The sequence below is a fragment of the Helicoverpa zea genome, chromosome 29, assembly GCF_022581195.2.
Source record: "Helicoverpa zea isolate HzStark_Cry1AcR chromosome 29, ilHelZeax1.1, whole genome shotgun sequence".
Taxonomy (NCBI): domain Eukaryota; kingdom Metazoa; phylum Arthropoda; class Insecta; order Lepidoptera; family Noctuidae; genus Helicoverpa; species Helicoverpa zea.
Window position 1 is genome coordinate 1,690,997 of NC_061480.1, and position 13,622 is coordinate 1,704,618.

A 13,622-nucleotide genomic window follows, 5' to 3' on the forward strand; every position below is an offset into this window, starting at 1 on the left:
TTTCCTTATGTACACTCTATGTACTGCCCTATGTATTTCCTTATGTACACTATGTACTCCCCTATGTAGGCTCTATGTACTCAACTATGTACACTCTATGTACTGCTCTATGTATTTCCTTATGTACACTCTATGTACTCACCTATGTACACTCTATGTATTGCCCTATGTATTTCCTTATGTACTCCCCTATGTACACTTTATGTACTCCCCTATGTATTTCTTTATGTACACTCTATGTACTCACCTATGTACACTCTATGTACTCCCCTATGTACACTCTTTGTACTTCCCTATGTATTACCTTATGTACAATCTATGTACTCCCCTATGTACACTCTATGTACTCCCCTATGTACATTCTATGTACTCCCCTATGTACACTCTATGTACTCCCCTATGTATTTCTTTATGTACACTCTATGCACTCCCCTATGTACATTCTATGTACTGCCCTATGTATTTCCTTATGTACACTCTATGTACTCCCCTATGTATTTCCTTATGTACACTATATGTACTCCCCTATGTACACTCTATGTACTCCCCTATGTACAGTCTATGTACTCCCCTATGTACATTCTATGTACTGCTCTATGTATTTCCTTATGTACACTCTATGTACTCCTCTATGTATTTCCTTATGTACACTCTATGTACTCCCCTATGTACACTCTATGTACTCCCCTATGTATTTCTTTATGTACACTATGTACTCCCCTATGTATTTCTTTATGTACACCCTATGTACTCCCCTATGTACTTTCTATGTACTGCCCTATGTATTTCCTTATGTACACTATGTACTGCCCTATGTATTTCCTTATGTACACTCTATGTACTCCCCTATGTACACTTTATGTACTCCCCTATGTATTTCTTTATGTACACTCTATGTACTCACCTATGTACACTCTATGTACTCCCCTATGTATTTCTTTATGTACACTCTATGCACTCCCCTATGTACATTCTATGTACTGCCCTATGTATTTCCTTATGTACACTCTATGTACTCCTCTATGTATTTCCTTATGTACACTCTATGTACTCCCTTATGTACATTCTATGTTCTCCCCTATGTACACTCTATGTACTCCTCTATGTATTTCCTTATGTACACTCTATGTACTGCCCTATGTATTTCCTTATGTACACTCTATGTACTCCCCTATGTAGGCTCTATGTACTCAACTATGTACACTCTATGTACTGCTCTATGTATTTCCTTATGTACACTCTATGTACTCACCTATGTACACTCTATGTATTGCCCTATGTATTTCCTTATGTACTCCCCTATGTACACTTTATGTACTCCCCTATGTATTTCTTTATGTACACTCTATGTACTCACCTATGTACACTCTATGTACTCCCCTATGTACACTCTATGTACTCCCCTATGTATTTCTTTATGTACACTCTATGCACTCCCCTATGTACATTCTATGTACTGCCCTATGTATTTCCTTATGTACATTCTATGTGCTGCCCTATGTATTTCCTTATGTACACTCTATGTACTCCCCTATTTACGCTCTATGTACTCACCTATGTACACTCTATGTACTCCCCTATGTACATTCTATGTACTGCTCTATGTATTTCCTTATGTACATTCTATGTGCTGCCCTATGTATTTCCTTATGTACACTCTATGTACTCCTCTATGTATTTCCTTATGTACACTCTATGTACTCCCTTATGTACATTCTATGTACTGCCCTATGTACATTCTATGTACTGCTCTATGTATTTCCTTATGTACATTCTATGTACTGCCCTATGTATTTCCTTATGTACACTCTATGTACTCCCCTATTTACGTTTTATGTACTCACCTATGTACACTCTATGTACTGCCCTATGTACATTCTATGTACTGCTCTATGTATTTCCTTATGTACACTCTATGTACTCCTCTATGTATTTCCTTATGTACACTCTATGTACTGCCCTATGTATTTCCTTATGTACACTCTATGTACTCCCCTATGTACATTCTATGTACTGCTCTATGTATTTCCTTATGTACAATCTATGTACTCCCCTATGTACACTCTATGTACTCCCCTATGTACATTCTATGTACTGCCCTATGTACATTCTATGTACTGCCCTATGTACATTCTATGTACTGCCCTATGTATTTTCTTATGTACACTCTATGTACTCCCCTATGTACTCTCTATGTACTGCCCTATGTATTTCCTTATGTACACTCTATGTACTCCTCTATGTATTTCCTTATGTACACTCTATGTACTCCCCTATGTACACTCTATGTACTCCCCTATTTACGCTCTATGTACTCACCTATGTACACTCTATGTACTGCCCTATGTACATTCTATGTACTGCTCTATGTATTTCCTTATGTACACTCTATGTACTCCTCTATGTATTTCCTTATGTACACTCTATGTACTGCCCTATGTATTTCCTTATGTACACTCTATGTACTCCCCTATTTACGCTCTATGTACTCACCTATGTACACTCTATGTACTCCCCTATGTACACTCTATGTACTCCTCTATGTATTTCCTTATGTACACTCTATGTACTGCCCTATGTATTTCCTTATGTACACTCTATGTACTCCCCTATGTACATTCTATGTACTGCTCTATGTATTTCCTTATGTACATTCTATGTGCTGCCCTATGTATTTCCTTATGTACACTCTATGTACTCCTCTATGTATTTCCTTATGTACACTCTATGTACTCCCTTATGTACATTCTATGTACTCCCCTATGTACATTCTATGTACTGCTCTATGTATTTTCTTATGTACACTCTATGTACTCCCCTATGTACTCTCTATGTACTGCCCTATGTATTTCCTTATGTACACAATGTACTCCTCTATGTATTTCCTTATGTACACTCTATGTACTCCCCAATGTATTTCCTTATGTACACTATATGTACTCCCCTATGTACACTCTATGTACTCCCCTATGTACAGTCTATGTACTTCCCTATGTACATTCTATGTACTGCCCTATGTATTTCCTTATGTACACTCTATGTACTCCCCTATGTACGCTCTATGTATTGCCCTATGTATTTCCTTATGTACTCCCCTATGTACGCTCTATGTACTCCCCTATGTACACTTTATGTACTCCCCTATGTATTTCCTTATGTACTCCCCTATGTACGCTCTATGTACTCCCCTATGTACACTTTATGTACTCCCCTATGTATTTCTTTATGTACACTCTATGTACTCACCTATGTACACTCTATGTACTCCCCTATGTACATTCTATGTACTCCCCTATGTACACTCTATGTACTCCCCTATGTATTTCTTTATGTACACTATGCACTCCCCTATGTACATTCTATGTACTGCCCTATGTATTTCCTTATGTACACTCTATGTACTCCTCTATGTATTTCCTTATGTACACTCTATGTACTCCCTTATGTACATTCTATGTACTCCCCTATGTACACTCTATGTACTCCTCTATGTATTTCCTTATGTACACTCTATGTACTGCCCTATGTATTTCCTTATGTACACTCTATGTACTCCCCTATGTAGGCTCCATGTACTCAACTATGTACACTCTATGTACTGCTCTATGTATTTCCTTATGTACACTCTATGTACTCACCTATGTACACTCTATGTATTGCCCTATGTATTTCCTTATGTACTCCCCTATGTATTTCTTTATGTACACTCTATGCACTCCCCTATGTACATTCTATGTACTGCCCTATGTATTTCCTTATGTACACTCTATGTACTCCTCTATGTATTTCCTTATGTACACTCTATGTACTCCCCTATGTACATTCTATGTACTCCCCTATGTACACTCTATGTACTCCTCTATGTATTTCCTTATGTACACTCTATGTACTGCCCTATGTATTTCCTTATGTACACTCTATGTACTCCCCTATGTACATTCTATGTACTGCTCTATGTATTTCCTTATGTACATTCTATGTACTGCCCTATGTATTTCCTAATGTACACTCTATGTACTCCCCTATGTACACTCTATGTACTCCCCTATGTACACTCTATGTACTCCCCTATGTACAGTCTATGTACTCCCCTATGTACATTCTATGTACTGCTCTATGTATTTCCTTATGTACACTCTATGTACTCCTCTATGTATTTCCTTATGTACACTCTATGTACTCCCCTATGTACACTCTATGTACTCCCCTATGTATTTCTTTATGTACACTATGTACTCCCCTATGTATTTCTTTATGTACACTCTATGTACTCCCCTATGTACATTCTATGTACTGCCCTATGTATTTCCTTATGTACACTCTATGTACTCCCCTATGTACATTCTATGTCCTTCCTATGTATTTCCTTATGTACACTCTATGTACTCCTCTATGTATTTCCTAATGTACACTCTATGTACTCCCCTATGTACACTCTATGTACTCCCCTATGTACACTCTATGTACTCCCCTATGTACACTCTATGTACTCCCCTATGTACACTCTGTGTACTTCCCTATGTATTTCCTTATGTACTCCCCTATGTACGCTCTATGTACTCACCTATGTACACTATATACTCCCCTATGTACACTCTATGTACTGCCCTATGTATTTCCTTATGTACACTCTATGTACTCCCCTATGTACACTCTATGTACTGCCCTATGTATTTCCTTATGTACACTATGAATTTCAACCCCCGATTTTGTAATATTATTCATTATTGGTCTGCTTCTTTTAGTCTTACCGTGATGATATATAGCCTATAGCCTTCCTCGATAAATGGGCTATCGAACACTGAAAGATATTTTCAAATCGGACCAGTAGTTCCTGAGATTGACGCTTTCTAACAAACAAACAAACTCTTCAGCTTTATAATATTATAATATATAATTTATAGTATAGATTGTGATGTGACCATATCGTATTGGTTAAGTTAAGCTGTAATGATAGTGTGTATGTTTAAATAAATAAAATATTATTTCTTTTTGGTATTTAAAAGACAATATTGTCCATAGAAACTCTTCTGGCGGGCATATTGAGGGAATTCGGGAGAGCTGCGTACGCGCCGCTGAGAGAACTTCTGCCGAAATACACGGAGTTACAATCGCAGTTGTTGCTCAATTATTTGAATGATCCACAGCTTAAACAGGTAATGTTGTATACACTAGTTCTAAACCGCGGTTCTGCCTGCTATTAGCAAAAGTAGATTATAAACTGTCTTTAGAAAAAAATCTTTCGAGTCCTTTCCCCGAACGCATCGTCAGTTCACTAGTAACGGATCGTTCTGATCATACCGCCGTCCGTAGTTGACCTAGAAGAAGGTGCATACCGGCCTTACGGCATTTCCGCTTATCTATCCTTCGTTTCCCGGGACCCACCAATTTATCAATTCTTTCGAAACAAGGAGGAACTCGTCATGATAAAATGGTCTGATCCACGGAGCTATTCACCAACAATACTTATTAAATGTTCACTATGAATAAAAGTCGTTACTTATCATCATCATCCTCCTGCCCTTATGTCAATGGTCGGCGCAGCATGTTTTCTCCTTCCATACTCTTCTATCTGCCGTCATCTCTCAAGTAACATTCTTTCTAGCCATGTCGACTTTCACACAGTCCATCCATCGGTTCTTTGCTCCTACCAGTATTGGATATACTACATTTCTAATCATCACCTTCCTCCTAAAAGTAAGAAGAAAGAATTACCCCAGCACTTAGAGACATTTCATGGCTACTTAAGCCATTCCTTAGCGAAGGATTTCTTTGACAATTCGTCACTACGGAGAACCATTAACAGCCTTACTTATAAACGTGAATTAAATAATAAGTAATACTTACGGGCTGTTTAAGAAAATTCTTACTTATAAACGTTGCTTAAGCATGTCTTAACTAACATTTAATCACTACTTAAGGCTTTTAGTAGAGATTAGTTAAAATGTTGCTTAGAAGGTGATTAGAGATTTTTATAAGTAAGGGGGTAGATGTCTCTGAGTGCTGGAGTTAAAGTCCTTACGATATTTTGACGGTTATTCCAGGAGGATCTCCTAGAACTTTCCAGAGCTATTCTGACAGTGTCGGAGCGCTGTGAAGGCTGGCTGGTCACAGCTCAGAGTCGCGCTAGGAAGATTGCTGGGGACGCCATGTATCCGTACTATATGCCTGCCGTAGAGGTAAGTTTAAATTTCTTTACCTACAGTACTTCTTTTTATACACGGGGAGTGTCATCGCTGGCCGCTTCGCTTACCGTTTTCCTGGAAATCACAAAAAAAAAAACAACCTTTGACCTTGAATATTTTTTTTTTTGCACACGGGAAACATGGGGAACTTTGAAATTTTATTTATTACTAGCTTCTGCCAGCGGTTTCACCCGCATCCCGTGGGAACCTCTGCACGAACCCGAATAAAAAGTAGCCTATAGCCTTCCTCGATAAATGGGCTATCTAACACTGAAAGAATTTTTCAAATCGGTCCAGTAGTTCCTGAGATTAGCGTGTTCAAACAAACAAACAAACAAACTAACAAACTCTTCAGCTTTATAATATTAGTATAGATAGCCCCGCAGGGCATCTGAGGCGGATGACGGGGAGTAGCGACCCCGCGGGGCTATATATCCGAGTGCTCCAGGGAGAGTATACTGTCCCCCATCTCCGGCCTGCCGGAGTGAAGCATGACGGGGGATAGGTCTCCCGCCTCTTGGCTTGCCTTCATCGGCCGGTCAGAGTGGAGTCGCTAGAGCAAGGTTAGTCCTGCTCGGAGGGTAGGTGCCTCGTGGTAAGTGGCGAGTGGGCCGGTGATGCTGGACCCACAGGGAGCGCGTGATCTGCGTTTAAAGTCCGCCGAGGTATCCTCACCCTTCTCAGCCGCTCATGTCCCTGTTGCCCTCTTGTTGCTTTTCAGTGACTGATTCCCGGGGGCCCAGTAAGTGAGTTGGCGAGTCTCCACCTGCCATTTTAACATGTATTTAATACATTGTCATCGGCAGGTGCCATAGTTCCCGTAGTTTCCCCATTCCTAGTCCATTAGCATCCCATCACAATAGCCCAAGTAGTTTTCATCCATAGTTAGCAATAGTTTAGCACAGAACCGGGGATTGTCCTTGGGTACATTTCTATAGTGTATACGGGGATAATCGTCGGTTTTGTGTCGCCATTTCATTAAAGTTGTCTCAAAAGGGCTTCAGCGTGTTGGCTTCGGCCCCACGTTCGCCTCCCAAAAATCCGGGACTCTATAGTCCCGAGGTCTGGAAGAGACATACAGTATAGATAGTAATAAACGAATAATATTATTTCCAGAACTTCATATCATCACTCTCTTCTCTGATATCAAGTCACAGTCGCCGCATAGAGTCTACGTTCCTATCATCAGCCACATCTGGTCAGACCACTGGAGTGTTATCCAGCTGTTTCCCAGCCTCTCTGATGCTGCAGACTGCTGCTGCCAACATCTTGGAGACTCTAGCCAGCATGAAGGTGGAGGAAGGTAAGATCATCTCCCGAGCACTATTTTGGGTTGGTCGGCTTCCAGTCTAATCGGATGCAGCTGAGTACCAGTATGCCATATAGAGTGGATGCTTATCTGATCTCCTCAACCCAGTAACTTGGGCAACTCGATTCTCCTAGGTAAGACCCAATATCCCTTGGTAAGACTACTGGCTTCTGACTACCCATAACGACTGCCAAAGATGTTCAACCGGGACCTACCAATTTAACTTGTTTTTTATTTCAGAAACAAAACACCTGACCCCCCTCCATGACCTCCCAACTTTATTACTAGAAGCGGAGGTACGTCAACGGCTCCCGTCATACAGGGCGGAGCCTCCGGCTTCCGCTGCCGGGCTGCGCCGCTCCGCCGAACAGCTGCGAGGGCTAGCCCGCGCCGTGCTCAGGAACCCTGTGGATGTGCAACTAGGTTAGTAGCTGGACTATCTAAACAGTCACTCATTCGTACACTCACTCGCTGTTGTCATTCGTACACTCACGTGCAGTTGTCATTCGTGCACTCATTAATGCACTCGTCTAATAATTAACGAATAAACTAGCTCGCTACAGTCATTCATACACTCAGATAACCATTCCCTAATAAACTCACAAACCGTAGCCATTAATGCACTCATTCATACACTGACGAAACCATTTACTAATAAACTCACTCGCTGAACTAATTGCTTTAGACACACTCACTTATACACTCATTAACCAACTCACTAACACACTCATTGACCAACTACCCAATAAACAAAATTTTGTTACAGAGAAAATACCCCAACTGTCAGTTTGGAATAACAACGATGCATTGTCTACGGATTTACCAGATTTCGCCCTATCACCACAAGAGTATATTACTGAGGTAAGTTCATTATCTGCCTAGCCTTTTCCCATCTATGTTGGGGTCGGCTTCCAGTCTAACCGGATGCAGCTGAGTACCAGTGCTTTACAAGGAGCGACTGTCTATCTGACCTTAACCCAGTTACGTATACAACCCGATGGTAAGACTGGTTGTCAGACTTACTGGCTTCTGACTACTCATAACGACTGCCAAAGATGTTCAATGACAGCCGGGACCTACAGTTTAACGTGCCATCCGAAACACAGTCATTGGTGTCCAAGATATGCTTAGAAAGTACATACAAACTTAGAAAAGTTGCATTGGTACTTGCCTGACCTGGAATCGAACATACTCATACTTGAGAAGTTGGTTCTTTACCCACTAGGCCACCACGACTTTAACTTTTAGAAGGCAGTTTTAACTAAGGACAGACGACCTTATAAAGGTCGCCGTCGACGCTGGATGCAGGTCGCCTCCAACAGGTATCTGTGGAGATCTAAGGGGGAGGCCTATGTTCAGCAGTGGACGTCCTATGCCTGAGATGATGATGATGATGATGATGAATTAATGTTATTTCTTTTTCTCAGATTGGACAATACCTGATGACTTTGCCACAGCATTTGGAGTTGCATCTGTCAGAGAAACAGGCTCCATTGCAGTTTTTATCTGACGTAAGAAATATCATATTTACTTATACCAGGGTGCAATTTCTAAAAAAATGGACGCTACCAGCCTTTCTACTAAAACTTAAACATCTGTTGAACACTTGTTTAAAAAAGTGTCGCTGTAAAACGGACCTTATTTCAACGTCATAATTTGTCATTTTTTTAGACAAGTACTAAACAGACGTTTAAAAGTTTTTGTGGTACGACGGTTTATGTCTGCTTATGATATTCTCCAAGCCGATTGTCGGCCACGGTGGCTGTCCTCATGTAAGGAGATCAGCCAGCTGCGCAGGACATATTATAGTGCACGAGCATTTGCTTGGACACAGGTGCACTCACTATTCCTTCAACCTACACCACCGGAGGGAGATCACAAGCAGGACCGACATACATATAGACCGATATATTTAGTACTTGTTTCTAAAAAAATATACTATATTTTTTTATTTATTATTATTCTAGGTTTGCACCCATACCTGCGAGGTTTATGCTGAGAAAATCCTAAATATTAGGAATATGGATGCCTTGGGCACTAAACGCTGTCTCAATGATATCGGTAAGATTTTTTATAAGTATCTATAAATCTAAGTCGTGGTGGCCTAGTGGGCAAAGAACCAACCTCTCGAGTATGAGGGCGCGGGTTCGATTCCAGGTCAGGCAAGTACCAATGCAACTTTTCTAAGTTTGTATGTACTTTCTAAGTATATCTTAGACACCAATGACTGTGTTTCGGATGGCACGTTAAACTGTAGGTCCCGGCTGTCATTGAACATCCTTGGCAGTCGTTACGGGTAGTCAGAAGCCAGTAAGTCTGACACCAGTCTAACCAAGGGGTATCGGGTTGCCCGGGTAACTGGGTTGAGGAGGTCAGATAGGCAGTCGCTTCTTGTAAAGCACTGGTACTCAGCTGAATCCGGTTAGACTGGAAGCCGACCCCAACATAGTTTGGGAAAAGGCTCGGAGGATGATGATCTATAAATCTAAGTATAATATAAAGAGGAAAAACATATTTTGGATTAAAAAAAAAAAAAATAACTTGCTACTGGACCGATTTACAAAATTCTTTCACCATTAGAATGCTACATTATCTGCGAGCTGCGATTGACAAAGGCTATATTTTATCCCGATACTGGCAGTAATTCCCACAGGACGCGGGTGAAACCGCGGGAAAACAGCTAGTCACTAAGTATAAAACAAATATATTTTAATCGAAAGTAATTGTCACACTAAAACTACCTGAACCGATTTCACTACTATTTTATATTCCGATGCAGAAAGTAGATACCATAGAACGGGTGAAACCGCAGGAAACAGCTATATATACTATTATTAACTATATAACAAGAAAAATACCACTAACAGCCAGTTTCTTCATCAAAAATTAAAGCCAAAGTAAAAGTCAAAGTAATGTCTAAAGTTAAAGTAGCGGTCAAATTCAATTTTTCTATTAGTTGTGTGTCACTTTAACCTTGAAAAAACGTATTTGACCGTAACTTTTACTTTAGACATTACTTTAACTTTAACTTTTGATGAAGAAACTGGCCGTAAAACGTATATATTTTTCCATATTTCAGTATACTTATCAAGCGTGGTAGAAGATCTAGGGAGTACAATAACGCCATCTCTGAGGAATCTAGAAAAATCACTCCGAGCCGCCACGCCCAGCCCAAGCAGTGAATAACATGTTAAACTTATCTTATTGTAGCAAATTATACCAACTTATGTAACCATTAACTTAGTAGTTTTAAGTTGTAAAATAAAGCCTAATAAACAATCAATCACTTTTTATTTATTTCCTTCTGCCTTGTTCCCAATTTCATTTGGGGTCGGCGCAATATGTCCTCTTCCATTTTCATTTTTCCCTGTCACTCGTCATACTGACACTCGCATCATCAAATACCTGAATTTGGTAGTTACAAAATTGCATTAACTGCTCGAATGCCGCCAATTAGAGAACAATAGAAAATCAATTGTGTCTCGCGTAGATCTGCGCACCGGGTTAAACTGACATACTGGTGTCTGATGTAGGTCAATTCTGTATTACAGTATTTTTTTTTAATATATATATCAACGGCTGTTTTACACTAGCAAATCAATGTCTTAACGAGTTCCTCCGTGTTGCGGAAAGCACGATAAACTGTAAGTCCCGGCTGTCATTTGTACATCTTAGGCAGTTGTTACGGGTAGTGAATAAGTCTGACAACCAGTTTTGCCTTTAGGTTGCCCGGGTAACTGGGTCGAGGAGGACAGACAGGCAGTCGCTCGTTGTAAAACACCGGTACTCAGCTGCATCCGGTTAGACTGGAAGCCGACCACAACATAGTTGGGAAAAGGCTCGGGAGATGATGAGTTATGAAGAAACACATTAAATAAAACGACATCATAAGTTCATATACCCACATTTTTAATAAATCATACTTCAACACTTTAATACTGCGCTTTTATTGTCTACGACTTGGCTAGAGGCCAAGTTTACATATATTGTCATCACATAGGCCAAGATACTTAAACAATGATTATTTTTATATTAAAATGGACAACAAGAATGAAATAGGTAATGATAAAAGGCCAAGATTCTTTGATATTTTGATGTAAATTTTGATATGTAGCCAAGTTTTTTAAAAACACTGATATTTGGTCAATATTTTTTATTTTTGCAATCATCAGTTAACTTTTATCTGAAAAATAAATATGGCGTTTTGACATGATCATGATGTCATCCTAACCGATTGTCAGCTGCGCAGGACATATTATAGTGCACGAGCATTTGCTTGGACACAGGTGCACTCACTATTCCTTCACTCTCATAGCGCGATGCGACGACAATCCGACAACACCGGAGAGAGATCAGCCGTACCGACATTTACGTTTGACATATTATTTTCTTTACAAAAACTGTCAAAACGTCAAATATATTCTTCAGATAATGAAAATGAAAACGTTTTTGATAGCATGAAATTGGACAGCCAAGTTTGGCCAAGTTTGTCAACAAGCGCAGTAGTTAATTTAAAAAATATAAACTTATATCTAAGTTTAAGATTTAGAAGTTCAGGGCAGGACTAGATATGATTATACCTAATTAACGTAAATAACAATAAACAAACATTTACGTTTTTAACATAACACATTTACTTACTTGTGGGAAATTCTCAATCTTTTTGGGAAAAAGCGACTTCAATAATAAATCTGTAACTTTCTACTTAGTCTGACAAACAATATGCTAAAAATCTCATCCAAATCGGTTAAGCCAAACGTGAGATAATCGCGCACAAACATACACACAGGTACCTACGTACATGCATATATACAGAATCAAACTGAGAACTTTTTTTGATATCAGTAAAACATATAAAACAATCTATTTACCTACGAAAGATACTTAATTATAAATATACTATTTTAATGGAAATATCTCATGTATTATTGTGGAATATTAATCGGTGTTAAATTATAAATATATAAGGTAAATATATTAAAAAAAGATTAAGAATTCCGTCACATACAGTTAATACACATCATAAATTCAACAATATAACACTCAGGGCACAAATATTTAATTTAATATTATATAAATACTCATTATTTTATACTTAACGTTACCTTAAAAATCTAAAAAGCGGAAAATATCACTAATCTATCACATTTATAAGATTACTATATATATATTTTTAATAATAAATATAATATATTATTTTAATATTAGCGAAATAGCGATAAAATTTCACTTTTTTATATAAACCGGGTAAAGCACGAAATGGTATTAAAAACAGAAAGAATTGTTCAAAACTGTTGGTAAACGACCGAGGTATGGGCAATCAAACATTGAAAATACTAAACATTCGAATTAAAAACCTACTTTTTGAGAAGTCGGTTAAAAAGCAAAACATTTAAAAGAGACTATGAGATTGTTTCGGCGTTTCTTCTCAGAGATCAGTCAGTTAGGAAATGACCCCAGCGTTCTTAAAATGACGTGTAAAAGTGATGTAATGTCCAACTTGCAAAATAAACGATTTCATTTTTCATTTCATTCACTCACACTATCACTATCCAAAAAGAATTTGTTATATTTTTATTCTTTAATATCTAAATGCTAAGCAGCTTTCAATATATCAAAACTAGCTTTGTTAACTTTGACATGAAATACCTATTCGTAGAATACCCGGTCAACGTTCCTATATAAGAATTAAGATATCATTAGTATGTAGGTAAATATATGAAAAGTCACATAAATATATATTTTGCTATTTTACAAAGTTTTTATATTTATTACTAGGATACACTTGTAGCTCACGGCTCTTGTACTAATATTAAGTTATTTTTTGTTTTATTATAATTATATATTTTTTTTATTATTTATAATACATATATGTATATGTTTGTATAACATTGTTATTATTTTTTAAAGTTATATTGCCAATAAAAAGTTTTTGTCAGAATTTTTAATATTTAAAACTGATAATTTGTATATTACTATATCCATAGCAATTTTGTTATTTGCGGACCCCAAATAAAATTGGAGGAAAAAAACGATATTAGATACTGTTACGAAGCTCTCAATGTATGGTTATTTATACTATTTTCATTTCTTTGATAATATAACTTCAAAAAATTCCAAAAAATCCT

At 38.2% G+C, this 13,622-nt stretch overlaps 1 protein-coding gene across 3 annotated transcripts in view; it reads left to right on the plus strand.

The window, feature by feature from the left end:
* Nucleotides 1-10,777, plus strand: part of LOC124644070 (conserved oligomeric Golgi complex subunit 7) — a 52,173-nt gene extending 41,396 nt beyond the window's left edge. For all 3 annotated transcript variants that reach the window (XM_047183274.1, XM_047183276.1, XM_047183275.1), the window contains 8 exons: nt 5,023-5,156; nt 6,045-6,179; nt 7,302-7,488; nt 7,735-7,917; nt 8,261-8,355; nt 8,922-9,005; nt 9,462-9,555; nt 10,574-10,777. In XM_047183274.1, coding sequence (XP_047039230.1) covers nt 5,023-5,156; nt 6,045-6,179; nt 7,302-7,488; nt 7,735-7,917; nt 8,261-8,355; nt 8,922-9,005; nt 9,462-9,555; nt 10,574-10,680 — 1,019 coding nt within the window. In that variant the 3' untranslated portion in view covers nt 10,681-10,777. The remainder of the gene's footprint in view (nt 1-5,022; nt 5,157-6,044; nt 6,180-7,301; nt 7,489-7,734; nt 7,918-8,260; nt 8,356-8,921; nt 9,006-9,461; nt 9,556-10,573) is intronic.
* The last annotated feature ends 2,845 nt before the right edge of the window (nt 10,778-13,622 follow it).